The sequence below is a fragment of the Podarcis cretensis genome, assembly GCF_951804945.1.
Source record: "Podarcis cretensis genome assembly, chromosome: 3".
Taxonomy (NCBI): Eukaryota; Metazoa; Chordata; class Lepidosauria; order Squamata; family Lacertidae; genus Podarcis; species Podarcis cretensis.
In genome coordinates, this window is record NC_137172.1 from 2,112,989 (window position 1) to 2,131,596 (window position 18,608).

Below are 18,608 nucleotides of genomic sequence, written 5' to 3' on the forward strand. Positions count from 1 at the left end.
GAGGTTAAGGGGTGATATGATAGCCATGTTCAAATATATAAAAGGATGTCACATAGAGGAGGGAGAAAGGTTGTTTTCTGCTGCTCCAGAGAAGCGGACACGGAGCAATGGTTCCAAACTACAAGAAAGAAGATTCCACCTAAACATTAGGAAGAACTTCCTGACAGTAAGAGCTGTTTGACAGTGGAATTTGCTGCCAAGGAGTGTGGTGGAGTCTCCTTCTTTGGAGGTCTTTAAGCAGAGGCTTGACAACCATATGTCAGGAGTGCTCTGATGGTGTTTCCTGCTTGGCAGGGGGTTGGACTCGATGGCCCTTGTGGTCTCTTCCAACTCTAGGATTCTATGATTCTATGAAAACAAAACAAAACACAATTCTGATTTCCAGAGAGTAAAGCCTGCATCTCTCTTTTGGGAGGCAGGAGTGGTTTCCACGGGAGGTGCCAACTGCTTTTCTGTGTTGTGCTTTGGCTTGGACAGGAGGGCACCATGCCAGCCTACTGTGCCAGCCACAACACCAGAGACTTGGGGGCCTTTGCAGCAGTTAACAGTTCCAGAATAATAAGAGTAAACTGGGGGGTGGGAGCTCGCTCCAAAGTCTGTCCCATCCTTAAAGGCAGAAGGCAGGTGAAGACATTGTTGGTGCTTTTAGGTGGGAGGTGGTCTTCTCCTGGCACCGATCTGGAACACATAGCACAGCAGAGCAGAGCATTCACCCCTCTGGATGTTCAAGCAAGCAGCAGAGCTTAGCAGAAGCCGAGACTGAGTATATGTAGCATCTGAGTTTAGTGATTTATTTAAAGGTAAAGGGACCCCTGACCATTAGGTCCAGTCGTGGCTGACTCTGGGGTTGTGGCGCTCATCTCGCTTTACTGGCTGAGGGAGCTGGCGTGCAGCTTCCGGGTCATGTGGCCAGCATGACTAAGCCGCTTCTAGCGAACCAGAGCAGCGCACGGAAACGCCGTTTACCTTCCTGCTGGAGCAGTATCTATTTATCTACTTGCACTTTGACATGCTTTCGAACTGCTAGGTTGGCAGGAGCAGGGACCGAGCAACAGGACCTCACCCCGTCGCGGGGATTTGAACCGCTGACCTTCTGATCGGCAAGCCCTAGGCTCTGTGGTTTAACCCACAGCGCCACCCGTGTCCCTAGTGATTTATTTACAGGATCAAAATAAAGAACAGAGCAGTCATGGCGAGGGAGGACAACAGCAGAACAAGGAACAAAGAAGACGGAAGTGGCGTACAGTTCCTTCCATTCCCACACTTCCAAAGAATGGAATATCAACACACAGAGCATGTGATCTAGTAGTCACATATTCTGCAGCACGAGAGAGAACAAAACGCCTGGCAGACATATGCCAGCCCAACCCAACTGGTACCTTATCATAAGAGCCACATGACCCGGAAGAACTGTCTGTGGATAAATCACTAATGATAAGGTACCAACCCAACTGGTACCTTATCATAAAGAGAGCCGACTGGATCAGGCCAATGGCTCAGCTAGTCCAAGCAGATGCCCCATTGGGGACCATGCACGCAGGATCTGACCAGAGGAGTCCTCTCCCCTCCTGTGGAGCATTGCTACCTCCAACTATGGAAGCAGGGCCTGGTCCCCTCCTCAATGAATTTGCCCAATCCTCTTTTCAAAGCCTTCCATCCCTGCCTCCTGTGGCAGGGAGTTCCATAGTTTACCTACATGCTATGTGAAGAAGGACTTAAAAAAAAATCTGTCCTGAATCTTCTACCGTTCATGGATGGCCATGAGTTCTAATGTCATGGTAGGTTTCTTAGCAGAGGTTGGGTCTTGGATGCTTGAGTTGAGATTCCTGTATTGCAGGGGGTTGGAATAGATGACCCTGTGGGGTCCCTTCAATCTCTACAGTCCTCTCATTCTATGACTCCACCAACCTGCACATGTTCCATTATCTCTGTCCAGGGCTTCAGATTCTGGCCCCATCCGATCAGAGAAGTGTTATGCTGAAGGATCGCTGGCCAACATTCCTGTCATTTCCGAAATGGATGGATATTTCCCAGCCAACAACGTAGCTGTTTCACAACCAGTGGGTTGTGAACAGCATTGCATCATCCTAATAATTCATGAAGAACTCATAAATGGCTTTGGAAAAGATGTAATTACCTCTGAAAGCTGGCCTGGTCTCTTGGGATAACTGGAGTGGAGTTTCTGCCACCTCTGAAGTCGACATCTCCTCCTCCTTAACTTATGATGAATGAGTTGTTCTGGCTGTGTCAGTGTCATGGACTGGTTTATGGGCAGTCGAAGTCCCGGCTGAGGACGTGGGGACCGGGGACAAGATGGCAGGGTGGGAGCATGAATGAGAGTCCAGAAGCCAGGGGTCCGAGGGTCAGGAAGCAGGGACTCACAAAGTCAAGGGTCCGAGGGTCGAGAAGCAAGGAGTCACGAAGTCAAGGGTCTGAGGGTCGAGAAGCAAGGAGTCACGAAGTCAAGGGTCCGAGGGTTGAGAAGCAAGGAGTCACGAAGTCAAGGGTCCGAGGGTCGAGAAGCAAGGAGTCACAAAGTCGCGGGTCCGAGGGTCGAGAAGCAAGGAGTCATGAAGTCGAGGGTCCAAGGGTCGAGAAGCAAGGAGTCATGAAGTCGAGGGTCCGAGGGTCGAGAAGCAAGGAGTCACGAAGTTGAGGGTCAGGAAGCAAGGAGCCAAGAAGCCGAGGTCCAAGGATCAGGAAGCAAGGAGTCAAACGCAGCAAGGCAGGGAACGTGTTGCTGTGGCAAAGAGCCAAAGGGAAATGCTGACCTTATATCCCTTCCTGGCTCTTGCCACCAGGTGCTGTGAGTTACCAATCGGCCTCACCTGTGAGGCCACGCCTTGCCTCTTCAGAACAAACTTAGGAAGGCCCCAGTCCTGCGAAGCCCTACTGGTCACAGGGCCCGGCTCCTGCACGTACTCCTGACAGTCAGCTGTTGACTCCAGATTCCCTGCTTTTGAAATGCCAACTCCTGTATCACCAGGGCTTGGACTAGATGAGCTTTGGGGGTCCCTGCCAACTCTACAATTCTAGGGTTCTAAGTACAGTAAGACCTGGTTTTCCCATGAATCATATACATGCATCACATACATACTATGGGAATGACAACATGAGGTGTGGCTGGTCTGGCACTTTCACCACATGCTCTCACTTTTGCGTTGACATCAAGAAGCACTTTCCCAAGTTCACCTGTTGAGCTTCGTGGCAAAGTGGCCATTTGAACCCTGGTCTCCCTGAGGTTCCAGTCTCCTCTCCATCATAGCGTCTCTCCTGCTTTCTGTTGCAAAATTGGGATGCTGCAGTATTCTTTTCAACATTTAAGGCTGTGATCATCATTTTATACATTCAGTAATAATAATAACTTATAAATGCCATCTCCAACTCCTCGAAAGATTAAGTCAATGTTGTCTCTGAAATTTTTTACACATGACTTGGGAAGACAGGTGAACTAATTCCAGTGTACTGGAAGAAGCAAAGATCACCTGTGTTGAAGCAATGATTCTTCAACATCAACTTCGTTGGACTGGTCATGTTGTGCGGATGCCTGATATCGTCTTCCAAAGCAACTACTCTATTCCAAACTTAAAAATGGAAAGCGTAATGCTGGTGGTCAACAAAAGAGGTTTAAAGACTGTATCAAGGCAAATTTTAAAAAATGTAGTATAAACACCAACAATTGGGAAAAACTTGTCTACGAGCGCTCCCATTGGAAAACAGCCTTCACCAAAGGTGTCATGGGCTTTGAAGACGCTTGAACTCAGAACGAAATGGAGAAACGTGATAAGAGGAAGGCACATTTGGCAAACCCTCACCGTGATCAACTCCCACCCAGAAACCAATGTCTCCACTGTGGAAGGATGTGTGGGTCCAGAATTGGCCTCCACAGTCACTTACGGATTCATATCTGAAGGAGCATCTCCACCCCCATCGTTCTGCCCAGACACTGAGGTCCGCCGCCAAGGGCCTTCTGGAGGTTCCCTCACTGAGAGAAGCAAAGCTACAGGGAACCAGGCAGAGGGCCTTCTCGGTGGTGGCGCCTGCCCTGTGGAACACCCTCCCACCAGATATCAAAGAGAAAAACAACTACCAGCCTTTTAGAAGACACCTGAAGGCAGCCCTGTTTAGGGAAGCTTTTAATGTTTGATGCATTACAGTATTTTAATATTTTGTTGGAAGCCGCCCAGAGTGGCTGGGGAAGCCCAGCCAGATGGGCGGGGTATAAATAAATTATTATTATTATTATTATTATTATTATTATTATTATTATTATTAAAACCCTGTTTATGGAAGGCAATCTTACTCGGCTATGAGGCATTGCCAAAGAAAAGAAGAAGATACATTCAATCTGGCAAGAGTACTTGAGAAGGGAATGACTTTTTTGCTTTATTTACTTACTCATTTTGTTACCTTTATGCATCACCTTTTCCCCCCGAGAACCTCAAGGTAACATACATGGGTCTCCTCCTCCTCCTCCTCCTCCCCATTTCACCCCACAACAACCCTGTGAGGTAGGGCCCCCAGGTCACACCCAGTGAGTTTCATGACCAAGTGGGGATTCAAACCCAGTCTCCCAGGTCATAAATAAGCACTTCAGCCATTACACCACACTGGTTGTTTTCATCTGAGTTGTGCTGCAGAGGACACACACACACATCCCCCATCCTCCATCCTCCCAGCAGCTTGGATCCTTTTCCGCCTTGCTGTTCACACTCCAGGTAATGACAGATCCAACTTCTCTTCCTTGAGTGCGATTACAGGAAAGCAGCAAAAGGGGGAGAGCCCTGGAACTAAGCCAACCTCAGCTCCGAAAGTCTTGCTCCACTTTTTCCTTCACAACAAGCAACTTGCAAGCTCAGCAAGCGCATTGAGAAGAGAGATTCGGTTCCTGCCGAGAACAGAGACTGGGAGGATGAACGAAATTCCCACGAGATATTTGATTGTTGAAGAGGATGGCACGTAAGCCTGCAAACTGACTGCAGGAAAACCTCACATCAATAGGGTTCCTGAACCCCAGTCTCTTAGCAACAAACTATTTAAGCTCCAGCTTATGTTTGTTTAAATTTCATGTCATGCGTTTTTTCCAAAAAAACCCTCAAAACATTTCCACAAACAAGAATTAATTTCCCCACATCTTCCTTCACTTCAGCACCATAAGAGTATTACCTCCACTACTGTTTTTGCTAGCTAATTTGCTTTTCTGCCAATAATTCTGTTGTACAAATCTATAGCTCTGCTGTGTTTGGAATACGGTGTACAGTTTGGGTAGCCTCACCTCAAATAGCGTTGAGCTGGAAAATGTTGAGGAAAAGGTTCAGAAAAAGTCAAGGGGAGAAACAACTCCCATATGAAGGAAATTGGCAGCTTTCGGTACTTTGCAATTCAGAGAAAAGGCGAGTAGCAGACAACATGATAGGAATTGATAGAATTATACCTGGAATGGATACCCATGGACATCCTATGGAAGCCAACTGTTGGGAGATTCAGGACAGAAAAGTTCTTCCTGCAATGGAGAGTTAAACTGTGGAACTCCATGAAGGAGTGATGGCTACCAACCTTGATGGCTTTAAAAGAGGATGGGACAGATTAATGGAGGAGGCGAAGGTTATAAACAGCTACTAACCAGGACAGCTATGCTCTGTGGACACGCAAGGGGATGTTTGGTTCAGCCAGTCAAAACTTCCTGTTCCTCCTGGCTGGAGCATCCTTCCTTTTGCATGTGATAGAAGGTGTGCGTGACCTTACCTGTCCAGGTAACAAAACGACGAGTCATGCAGCACACCTCTCTTTTTTTGACTTCCTTCCTCGTTGGACCAGCTTTTAGCTAGGACTGCTCTGCTAGCTCTCAGTTAGCAGAAGCACTGGGATTATCCCCCCATATGGGGTAGATCCACATGTACATATTTGCAACTAAGTCTGCCTTCAGGGATCCAACTGTGAACTGATGTAAGTAAACTTTTATTGACTTTGAATAAGATTGTGGCGTCTTTATTCTTTTAAGAGGGATTCAAGGGAACTTACCAGGAACGTACAATTCAAGACTGAATTGTGTAATAGCGAGAGGCTCACACGAGCCTGCAACCAGCTATCTGCTGTGCATGTAAAAAGAGGAATGTAAACCCTGCTAAGTAAAGGAACTTGCTAGCACAAGTTAGGAAGGATATTAATAAAGAATATATCTTCTCCTGACACCCTGAACATCCCCACATGCTCTGCCTCCACAATGCTTCTGAATCCTAGTTGCTGGAAACCCCAGGAGAGGGGTCTTGTGTTTGAAACCACGCCTTGCTGCTTTCCCACAGGCAGCTGGTTGGCCACTGTGAGAAGAGGGTGATGGCCCAGATAGGCCGCTGGCAGACTGGTCTTAAGTTCTTATGCTATGTTTTTATCAAAGCCGTGTTTTTTGTTTCCCCCCCTCCCTCGCTCCTTACGAGAAAGACTGAGGTGGAGAAGTGTGAGTAGGCAAAATTTTGTTTTACTCACCCCTGTTTTGCAAACATTGAGCAAAAGCAGCTAATTAGCTGCAACACAGAGAGAGGTTAACTAGCACGAGCGAAGCTCAAAGGAGAGCAAAACTCACATTTCATGCTTCCCCTTAACAGCCTCTGTGAGATAATAGGCAACAATCAATGAAATGCTGTAAGGTCAAGTTTGTTAGATGGGAGGTTTTGACGGCTGGGATCTTACAAAGTTCAGGAGGGCACAAAATGACTGAATGAGAGGGTGTTAATCAGAACCAATGAGGGCTCTGGAACAAGAATGAAATTACACCCATATTTTTCTCTAATATGCTAAGGCAGTGTGGTGTAATGGTTAGAGTGTTGGACTAAGGCAGGGGGCAGCAAACATTTTCAGCAGGGGGCCGGTCTACTGTCCCTCAAACCTTGTGGGGGGCCGGACTATATTTTGAAGGGAAAAAAGGAACAAATTCCTGTGCCCCACAAATAACCCAGAGATGCATTTTAAATAAAAGCACACATTCTACTCATGTAAAAACGTCAGGCAGGCCCCACAAATAACCCAGAGATGCATTTTTTAAAAAAGCACACATTGTTTAGTCTTTTAGTCGTGTCTGACTCTTCGTGACCCCCTGGACCAGAGCACGCCAGGCACTCCTGTCTTCCACTGCCTCCCGCAGTTTGGTCAAATTCATGCTGGTAGCTTCGAGAACACTGTCCCACCATCTCGTCCTCTGTTGCCCCTTCCATCTTTCCCAACATCAGGGTCTTCTCCAGGGAGTCTTCTCTTCTCATGAGGTGGCCAAAGTCTTGGAGCCTCAGCTTCAGGATCTGTCCTTCCAGGGAGCACTCAGGGCTGATTTCCTTCAGAATGGAGAGGTTTGATCTTCTTGCAGTCCATGGGACTCTCAAGAGTCTCCTCCAGCACCAGAATTCAAAAGCATCCATTCTTCGGCGATCAGCCTTCTTTATGGTCCAGCTCTCACTTCCATACATCACTACTGGGAAAACCAGAGCTTTGACTATATGGACCATATAGTCCACTTGTTGGCAAGGTGATGTCTTTGCTTTTTAAGATGCTGTCTAGGTTTGTCATTGCTTTTCTCCCAAGAAGCAGGCATCTTTTAATTTTGCAGCTGCTGTCACCATCTGCAGTGATCATGGAGCCCAAGAAAGTCAAATCTCTCACTGCCTCCATTTCTTCCCCTTCTATTTGCCAGGAGGTGATGGGACCAGTGGTCATGCTCTTAGTTTTTTTGATGTTGAGCTTCAGACCATATTTTGCACTCTCCTCTTTCACCCTCATTAAAAGGTTTTTTAATTCCTCCTCAGATTTGCCATCAAGGTTGTGTCATCTGCATATCTGAGGTTGTTGATATTTCTTCTGGCAATCTTAATTCCATCTTGGGATTCACCTTAGAGACCAACTAAGGTTGTCTGGGTATAAGCTTTCGTGTGCATGCACACTTCTTCAGATACCTTCTTCTTCTTCTTTGGTGGTCCCTCGTAGCCAAGTAAGATCATCTTCCATTAACACATTCTTAACAGTGAGTCCGTAAGTGGCTGCGGAGGCCAGTTCTGGACCCACACGTCCTTCCACAGTGGGGACATTGGTTTCTGGGCTGGAGCTGATCACGGCGTGGATTTGCCAATCCTGCCTTCCTCTTAGAACATTTCTGTTAGGATATTTCCATTCCACCTTAAAAGGGAGCAGGATGTTTGTGTCACAGCCTGCGTATTTCCTGTTCACAGGATGTTTCTGTTGTGTCTATGCTTTTGTTCTCTCTCTGTGTCTGAGACACTGAAGCAGGCAGTCATGTTTTTTCTTTGTTCTGACCAACGCTGAATAAAATTGCAAATAATGCTCTCCTGTGTGCATCTTTCGCTGTGCATTATCTGCTGATAGAGCATGCATGAGCTCTGGAATGTGGCAAGCTATTTCTGGAGCTTGTGTCGCTAATTTAATGATACTGCATTGTCTACCGGGGATCGATGGACGTCCGGAGGCGGCTTGGGGGCCATGATGGACTTTGTCTCCTTGGCAGTATCCCAACAATTTCTCCCCTGCATCCTGAGTTCGCGTGTCTTCAAAGCCCATGACACCTTTGGTAAAGACTGTTCTCCAGTTGGAGCACTCACAGGCCAGTGTTTCCCAACTGTTGGTGTTTATACTACTTTTTTTATAGATATGCCTTGAGACAGTCTTTAAACCTCTTTTGTTGACTACCAACATTACGCTTTCCATTTTTAAGTTCAGAATCGAGTAGTTCCACCAAAGCAACTAGTCTTCATATTTGTATACTTTATACAGGCTGCTTTTCCCGGTGATGCTTTCAGTGAGCAATGTTGACGCTTGTTTTCTTGTGCAGATTACACACGAAAACCACTTTATCCCGAGAACATTTTCTCATCAGGAATTGTCACCCAGCCCTGCTAAGCAGCCGGCAATGTGTGCCTGTAGTATTTGCAAGCTTTTGCTGCCAGTGTTCTGATCTGTGCTACAGTACCCAAGCTGTTCGCTTCGCACTCAGAGAGCCACGCCACTTTGCAACAGTGCCAATACAAGCTTAAAAATAATGCTGCAGAGAAAAAGTCTGTTGCTGCTTTTAATTTGGGTTCAGAGAAGGTTGATTTCTTTCCAATCTGCTATCTCTACTCCTCTTTGAACGTCGTGGTTTTTAAAATAAAATTGGCCTCGGTTGGCTGGCGGTGGCACCCAAGGAATTCAGCGACTCCAGCTATTTAAAGCTTTTCCCTGGTTGATGTCAGGCTGCCCTGAACTGCTAATGTTATAAACCAAAAAGCATCAAATATGAGCAATATTCATGTCTCTTCCTCTATCTTCTTTTCCACCTGGTGGCCCATCTGTACCCCATTTGGGCAGAGACACCCCAACTTCTGTTGTCTATGTTCTGGTAACTTCCAGGCAGTGCTTTTTTTCTGGAAAAAAGGTGGGGGAACGGACCACGAAGTTTATTGTTTATTGTGGGCTCAGTTCCCCCCAGATTATTGCAGTGCCCTACCCCGAGCAGTGGCTAAATGTAAGACGTGATAATAAGCTCAAGTAGACAATGATCTGGATCAGAAATGGCCACAACTTTATTGATTACAGATATACAGTGGTACCTCGGGTTACAGACAATTCAGGTTACAGACTCCGCTAACCCAGAAATAGTACCTTGGGTTAAGAACTTTGCGTCAGGATGAGAACAGAAATCATGGGGCAGCGGGAGGCCCCATGTGCTGGGCCCGGGGGTAACCCAAGTAACACGGTCCAGGTCTGGTCCCAAATCCAAGGGTTACGCGAAGAGTCAGTCCAACTGGGTCAAGGCAGGAAACCAGGCAAGGACAGGTCCAGGATCTCAGGCAGGTTCTGGCAAACAGCAATGTTGCTCCCGCAACCTGGGGCGAGGTCCGACAGCCTTTTATCTCTGTCGGGGTAACAGCCAGTCCTGATCCCCCGGTGACTCACCTCCCTGTCTCGCCCGCAGGCAAGCACTCCTCCTACAAGTATTCAGGTCTCTCCTTCTCTCAGATCTCAGTCTCTGTAGCTCGGGAGGCGCCGGTGGGTTACTAGACCCAGGGGCCGCCTCAGCCTCCCTTGACCCAACCGGCAGTGGAGCAGCTGTAAGTGATGGCCCAGCTGGAGGCAACGAGGGAATCCCCGCATCTGGAGCCAGGGCAGGCTCAGGCCCCTGACTCGGCCCAGCTGGTGCTTGTTGCAGGGGAACCTGTGCAGACTGCGGCTCTTCAGGATCAGGCCCCAGACTTGGCTCAGATGATGCCTGAGGCAAAGGATCCAGTGTGGACTGAGACTCCTCTGGTTCCGAGTCTGAGTCCATGTCCCAGGCCATCACATCCCATTAGCTAAAGTGGTACCTCAGGTTAAGAACAGTTTCAGGTTAAGAACAGACCTCCATAACGAATTAAGTTCTTAACCTGAGGTACCACTGTAGGTGGATCTTTGGCTCAGGTGTTGGGTCTAAGTCTGTTCCAGCCCTGCCACTGGAAAAAAATATATTTAATTTTAAAGAAGGTATGGGAACTCAGTTCCCCCGAGTTCCTGCTCCAAAAACACCCTATGCTTTTCTTTTCTTTGATCTGAATCTTCCAATATTGAGCTTCACTGGAGGTCCGCAAATTCTAGAATTGGGAGAGACTACGGGGGCCTTTATTCACACTGTTTTATAAAATTTCATCATATTCTTGTGGACCTCTCCTTTGCTTGTGAAACTCTGCAATAAAGGATTCGTGGTTGATGTCAATGTATAAAACATGGGAACGATTTTTTTAAAAGAAGCCCTTCGTTTTTCATCCTGGAATTCAATCGTTGTCTTGCCCATAGCGTTTTGAACGAAGGAGAATCCTTAGCATTTGACCCGCCCCTGAGAGTTTTCCATTTCCACTGAATTTGCATGAAGCTTTTCCTCCCTTCCCAGCCAATCTATTGCTTGCAGTTCAGCAACAGCGTTTTGCTGCGCTGTTCCCCACAGGAGGAGAGCGTGCGTTACGGCGCTCAGATATTGGAGACGGTCTCTTAACCTTCCTTGCGCAATTCTTTCACCCAGTGGGGCGCACGCCTGGACTTGCAAGCAAATACCAGCGGCGTGAACAAAGAAGCCACGGAAACTGAGAGCAAAAGACGGGCAGCAGAGGAGGACGAGGAGGGCAGGGGGTGGGCAGACAGTGTGGGTTCATAGAATCAGTGCTTTTTCCCCTCAAAAAATGTCTAGGGGTACAGTCATACCTTGGGTTACAGACGCTTCAGGTCGCGTGTTTTCGGGTTACGGATGCGCCGAAATCCGGAAGTACCAGAATGGGTTACTTCTGGCGCTTGCGCATGTGCAGAAGCGCTAAATTGCACTTTGTGCATGTGCAGAAGCGCCAAATCACAAGCCGAGCGTGCACAGGCACTGTGCTGTAGGTTGCGAACGATGCGGGTTGCAAACGTGCCTCCCACACGGATCATGTTCACAACCTGAGCATCCACTGTACTCTTATTTTGACTCAAGAAAATCAACATTTTATAGTTCAAATTGGGAAAAATAAATACAGTGGTACCTTGGGTTACATACGCTTCAGGTTACAGGCGCTTCAGGTTACAGACACCGCTAACCCAGAAATAGTGCTTCAGGTTAAGAACTTTGCTTCAGGATGAGAACAGAAATTGTGCTCTGGTGGCACGGCGGCAGCAGGAGGCCCCATTAGCTAAAGTGGTGCTTCAGGTTAAGACCAGTTTCAGGTTAAGAACGGACCTCCAGAACGAATTAAGTATTTAACTCGAGGTACCACTGTATAGTAAATGGACAAAAGTACAAAGATTCACAAAATGTTTAGGGTTCAGGTAGGTAGCTGTGTTGGTCTGATGCAGTCGAAATATATTTTAAAAATTGTCCTGTAGCACCTTAGAGACCAACTAAGTTTGTTCTTCGTATAAGTTTCATGCACATGCACACTTCTTCAGATACACTGAAACAGAAGTCACCAGACCCTTATATATAGTGGGAGGGTGGGGTGGGCTTTTTCTCAGGAGGGTAGTAGGAGATGGGTGATTGACTCAATGGGTATGGTAAACCTGTTGACGACTGTTAATTTTTAGGGGTATGCGTACTCCTGCATTCCCCCCAAAAGCACTGCATAGAATCATAGAATTCATTTGGAAGGGTCCCTGGGGTCATCTAGTCCAACCCCCTGCAATGCATTAATCACAGCTAAAGAATCCATGACAGGTGTCCACCCAACCTCTACTTGAAAATCTCCAAGGAAGGAGAGTCCACCCCCTTCTGAGGGAGTCCATTCCAGAGCCAAACAGCTATGGAGTTTATCTCAGTGAAGACCTTACTTGGAAAATAAATACAACCCAGGTGGTTAAGAAAGCCCAACAGAGACTCCATCTCCTCAGAGTATTGCGGAAGAACGATGCCAATCAACATTTGATGATCTCCTTCTGTTGTTGTTGTTGTTTAGTCGTTTAGTCGTGTCCGACTCTTCGTGACCCCATGGACCAGAGAACGCCAGGCACTCCTGTCTTCCACTGCCCCCCGCAGCTTGGTCAGACTCATGCTGGTAACCTCAAAAACACTATCCAACCATCTCGTCCTCTGTCGCCCCCTTCTCCTTGTGCCCTCCATCTTTCCCAACATCAGGGTCTTCTCCAGGGAGTCTTCTCTTCTCATGAGGTGGCCAAAGTACTGGAGCCTCAGCTTCACAATCTGTCCTTCCAGTGAGCACTCAGGGCTGATTTCCTTCAGAATGGAGAGGTTTGATCTTCTTGCAGTCCATGGGACTCTCAAGAGTCTCCTCCAGCACCATAATTCAAAAGCATCAATTCTTTGGCGATCAGCCTTCTTTATGGTCCAGCTCTCACTTCCATACATCACTACTGGGAAAACCATAGCTTTAACTATACGGACCTTTGTTGGCAAGGTGATGTCTCTACTTCTCAAGATGCTGTCTAGGCCTGTCATTGCCCTTCTCCCAAGAAGCAGGCGTCTTTTAATTTCGTGGCTGCTGTCACCATCTGCAGTGATCATGGAGCCCAAGAAAGTAAAATCTCTCACTGCCTCCATTTCTTCCCCTTCTATTTGCCAGGAGGTGATGGGACCAGTAGCCATGATCTTTGTTTTTTTGATGTTGAACTTCAGACCATATTTTGCACTCTCCTCTTTCACCCTCAATAAAAGGTTCTTTAATTCCTCCTCACTTTCTGCCATCAAGGTTGTGTCATCTGCATATCTGAGGTTGTTGATATTTCTTCCGGCAATCTTAATTCCGGCTAGGGATTCATCCAGCCCAGCCTTTCGCATGATGAATTCTGCATATAAGTTAAATAAGCAGGGAGACAAAATGCAGCCTTGTCGTACTCCTTTCCCAATTTTGAACCAGTCAGTTGTTCCATATCCAGTTCTAACTGTAGCTTCTTGTCCCACATAGAGATTTCTCAGGAGACAGATGAGGTGATCAGGCACTCCCATTTCTTTAAGAACTTGCCATAGTTTGCCATGGTCGACACAGTCAAAGGCTTTTGCATAGTCAATGAAGCAGAAGTAAATGTCTTTCTGGAACTCTCTAGCTTTCTCCATAATCCAGCGCATGTTTGCAATTTGGTCTCTGGTTCCTCTGCCTCTTCTAAATCCAGCTTGCACTTCTGGGAGTTCTCAGTGTCCTTTCCTACTGCATCACGGTGTGGTACGCTGGTTTGACATCAACTGATAGGAAGTGCCTACAGAGGGTGGTGAATACAGCACAAGATATTATGGGCTGTCCTGTGAATCCACTGGATGACATAACAGAAGAACGTTGCCTCAGGAGAGTGAGGAAAATTCTCAGGGATGATTCACACCCTGGCCGGCACATTCTTGATCTCCTGCCCTCAGGCAGAAGATATAGAAGCAGGATTAGTCGCACCAACAGGGTAAAGAACAGCTTCTGTCCGAGGGCTGTTAGGCTGCTGAATGAAAAGATAACAACAGGGCAACTGACTTTCGGGTTTGGTGCGTCAGTAAATGAGGGGAATTAAGACTAAGAAAGCTGAGTGGGGGGGGGGTGCTCCTGTAATCTCACTGTATACAAGTTGTACAAGTGACAACAAAGTATTTCAATTAATGTCAAAAAATTATTCCTAAGGTTTAGCTGGAATCTCCTTTACTGTATTGTCATTTTTATCCTGTATTTTTATCTTGCAAACCACCCTGAGATCTTTGGATGAAGAGCAGTATATAAATTTGATTAATAATAACAATAATAATAATAATAGTCCATTGGTTCAGTCCTTCCTCTGGAGGAGCTGTGTGTAAAAGCAAAAAACCATCGGAGGAAGATAAGGAGCTGCCTTATACCAAGTCAAACCTCTGCCCATCCAGCCCTGTGCAGCTCTCCAGAATTTTTTCTTTCAAAATGCAGCACATGGTGAATTTCAAATCCACGGTTGAAGAGCTCTTCTTTTCAATCTATAAGTTCTGTGGCCAAAGCAGGACATCCTTGTGGCAATATTCAGGGTGGCAGGAGAAGATATATTCTTTATTAATATCCTTCCTAACTTGTGCTAGCAAGTTGCTTTACTTAGCAGAGTTTACATTCCCCTTTTTACATGCACAGCAGATAGCTGGTTGCAGGCTCGTGTGAGCCTCTCACTATTATACAATTCAGTCTGTCTCAGACTGAATTGTACGTTCCTGGTAAGTTCCCTTAAATCCCTCTTAAAAGAATAAAGACGTCACAATCCTATTCAAAGTCAATAAAATATGTTTCCTTACATCAGTTCACAGTTGGATCCCTGAAGGCCGACTTAGTTGCAAATATGTACATGTGGATCTACCCCATATGGGAGAATAAGCCCATTGCTTCTGCTAGTTGAGAGCTAGCAGAGCAGTCCTAGCTAGCTTTGGTCCAACAAAGAAGGAAGTCAAAGAGAGAGAGGTGTTCTGCATGACTCGTCCTTTTGTTACTTGGACAGGTTAGGTCACGCCCACCTTCTATCACATGCAAAAGGAAGGATGCTCCAGCCAGGAGGAACAGAAACTATAGACTGGCTGGACCAAACATTCCCTCACATGTCCACTTTAGGAAAACAAGGAATGTTGTAGTTGACTGCCTCTCATGGATCACATCCCACAACCCAACCCCCTCACATCTCCCCTCTCTTCCTACAGACCTTCCGATGGCCCGTTGCAAGCAGCATCGACGTCAACGAGATGCTGGAGGTCCAGGTCTTCAACTACAGCAAAGTCTTCTCCAACAGGTCAGTGGTGTTCTGCATGTCTGGGGTGAGTTTTGTTCCTCCAACTCTGGGGCTTCCTTAAGAGAGCCCCTGCAATGTGTGCAGCTTCTTCTTAACGTCTTTCAAGGATTAGACAAATTAATGGAGGAGGAGGCGGAGAGGGCTGTAGATGACTAATCAGGATGACTATGCTCTGCATCCATAGATGGAGACAGCAATGCTTCTGAATGCCAGATGCTGGAAACTGCTGGAGATGAGATGCTCATATCCTGCTTGCTGGTCTTCCACACACATCTGGTTGGCCACTGTGAGGACCAGATGCTGGACTAGATTGTGTGGGAATACTCAGGGTGGCAGGAGAGGATATATTGTTCATTAATATCCTTCCAAACTTGCGCTAGCAAGTTCCTTTACTTAGCAGAGTTACATTCCCCTTTTTACCTGCACAGCAGATAGCTGGCTGCAGGCTCGTGTAAGCCTCTAACTATTACACAATTCAGTCTATCTCAGATTGTGAGTCTATCCCATATGGAGAGAGTCTTTTTGTCATCTGTTGGCTGAAAGCCAACAGGGCATCTCTAGCTAAAAAGCTGCTCCAACGACGAGAGGAAGTTAAAAAGACAGAGAGAGAGTGCTGCATGCCTTGTGCTTTTGTTACCTGGACAGGTAAGGTCACGCTCACCTCTAGTCACATGCAAGAGGAAGGATGCTCCAGGCCAGGAGGAAACAGGCAGCTTTCGGCCGGCTGGACCAAACATCCCCCTGCATGTCCACTCTAGGAAAACATGGAATGTTGTATTTGACTGCTACTTATGTATCACATCCCACAGGGCTGGTATACCTACAGACCCCTCCTTCAAACCAAAGACTGGTTTGGTACCATAAGCAGAAAATCAATGCCTTCTCTCTTGGTTTCATTCTCTAGTGCCTGACAAATACTAGCATTCATCTCTCCCCCTCTGGTTTGGGGGAGAGCCCAGCAAATTAGAGAATTTCCAAAGGCAGCGCAATGGCACACACAAACCATTTGTCACAGAAACCCTATGTGGTAGGAAGTCAATCGCCTTCCACGCAGGACTATGCCTGATACATTTGTTTACCAAGGAGATGAAAATAGCATTTTTTCACCCAAGCCACAAATTATAGCAATCTGAGCCTGCGCCAAGAGTGAAAGACCTTCCCAAGTTTCATTGGGTGGAAGAAAGGAGAAGAGGAAAGTCTGCACATCTGTTGAGCAATTGTGTGGGTGAGAGCCAGCGTGATGTAGTGGTTAAGAGCGGTGGACTCGTAATCTGGTGAACCGGGTTCGCTTCCCTGCTCCTCCACCTGCAGCTACTTGGGACAGTCCCACTTCTCTGAAGTCTCTCAGCCCCACTCACCTCACAGAGTGTTGTGGGGGAGGAAGGAAAAGGAGATTGTGAGCCGCTTGGAGACTCCTTCGGGTAGTGAGAAAGCAGGATATCAAATCCAAACTCTTCTTCTTCTTCAAACTCAGGACGCAAGGGAGAAATGGGCTAAGAGGAAGGCATGCTTCCCAGTCTGCTCCCTCTGATCGCTCATCACCATCCCACCACCACTCCCTGGGCTCTGAGCCTTCTTCCCTTGATGGTTCCCCAGCTGGTTCCTTCCACCATTCCTCTGTCCAACCAGTCTATGACACTGGACCCAAGGTTCCCCTCCCCTGCTTCACCTGCCCCCCCCCACTGGGGGTGGTGTGGATGTTGGAGAACAGCCTTCACCAAAGGTGTCATGGGCTTTGAAGACACTCAAGCCAGTGTGGTGTAGTGGTTAAGAGCAATAGACTTGTAATCTGGGGAACCGGGTTTGCTTCCCTGCTCCTCCACCTGCAGCTGCTGGGTGACCTTAGGCCAGTCCCACTTCTCTGAAGTCTCTCAGCCCCACTCACCTCACAGAGTGTTTGTTGTGCGGGAGGAAGGGACAGGAGATTGTGAGCCGCTTTGAGACTCCTTCGGGTAGTGAGAAAGCGGGATATCAAATCCAAACTCTTCTTCTTTTTTTAAAAAAAACAACAAATTGAAGTAGAAATCTGGGAAAGCCTGACCTCACATGAAGCGCCAGCCCTGAAGGCAGGCAATGGTCAGGGCCACTCCAGGTGGGAAGAAAATGGAAGCAGAGGGGAGCCCAAGGAGTCTTGATTTTTTTTAAAAAAATGCTTTGTGCCTCAATGCCTCATTTTGCACCTTTTTATTTTCTGTGTTTTTCATTTTATAAAATAAAATAAAATGGGGATTAAGTGGTTTTCCCAGGATGGTGGAGGACGTGTGTGTGTGCTGGGTCTCCTTGATGTTGGGGTGTTGGCACTTGTCCTCCTTCTGATAGGAAATGCTCAGGTGGGGAAGAAAAAAAATGGGGGGTGGGCTAAGGAGGGTTCGTTGGAGGTGTAATAAATGAAAATCTGCCCTTATTCCCTTATGGGGGACACAAGAACCCTTATAGAGTCCTTTGTAGGTTCTCCATTGGTCGGAGAAAAGAACAGAGGCCAACCAGAGAATTTTGAGAAGCAAAGCAGCTCGTAAGCCTGATCTTTATTGATCTGTAACAGCAGGGTGCCCCCTTCACACGCAGGAAAGGAGGAGGACCCAGAACCAAGGTGTGTCCACCCTTATATAGACATTTTAAATTGCCTGCCTTGGAGTCCAAAACCACCCCCAGAAACATCATACCTACATCACAGAAAGGGGAGGTCTAAAAATCTGAGTGCGTTGTTTACCTCCTGTCTGGCAGGTCACCTGTTAATGCTTACTTGATTGGATACCCTGGGGAGCCTGGCCAGTCTTTTGTAATGATAAATACTTAGTTCCTGAGCCAGGTCACAGGCTCACCCTATTCATACACAGACATACCCTTAAGACAGGATTTGTGAAGGAAAAGACAATGGGGAGGCTTTTCCAATTTCCTGTGACTTTGCAGAGAAAACATTTGGTCAGTTTGGGAGTCAAAATGGTTCCAGGGCTGTTTTCCTGTGCTGCTTCAGACATGTGGTTTAGATATTTATGTACATGTTTGCTTGGTACATTTATGAACATTTATTATATATATAAGACCTTAATTTTTTTATTTTAGAGGGGAGAGAGAGAATGCCCCTATTTTCAACTGAAAAATGTTGGAGGGCATGATGCAGCCCTCCGTCTGTTCAGATGTCTCAGCTGCAGTCGCCTTCCCCCGTTGCATTTGAAGCATTTGATCCTATTGTCACTCTACCTCCCCTTTCCCCCTCTGACTTTTGGCCCTGGCTGATTCAGTTACCTCCACTGGGTAACTCAATAGCTCCGTTTTGCCATGACCTCTTATTCTGTCCAAGGCCTTTTAGCCAAGGAAGTCCAGGGGAGAACAAGGAAATATGCATTTGTGAGGGTCGATGTCCCCCTAGTTCCTGATCACGGCACTGGGGATTTTTAGAAACTTGTAAC

At 47.0% G+C, this 18,608-nt stretch overlaps 1 protein-coding gene across 1 annotated transcript in view; it reads left to right on the forward strand.

The window, feature by feature from the left end:
- The window catches only part of OTOF (otoferlin), a 226,274-nt gene that overhangs the window by 33,057 nt on the left and 174,609 nt on the right, over nucleotides 1–18,608 (forward strand). The window contains exon 3 of the mRNA XM_079968476.1: nucleotides 15,110–15,198. Within this exon, the coding sequence (XP_079824602.1) occupies nucleotides 15,110–15,198 (89 nt within the window). The remainder of the gene's footprint in view (nucleotides 1–15,109; nucleotides 15,199–18,608) is intronic.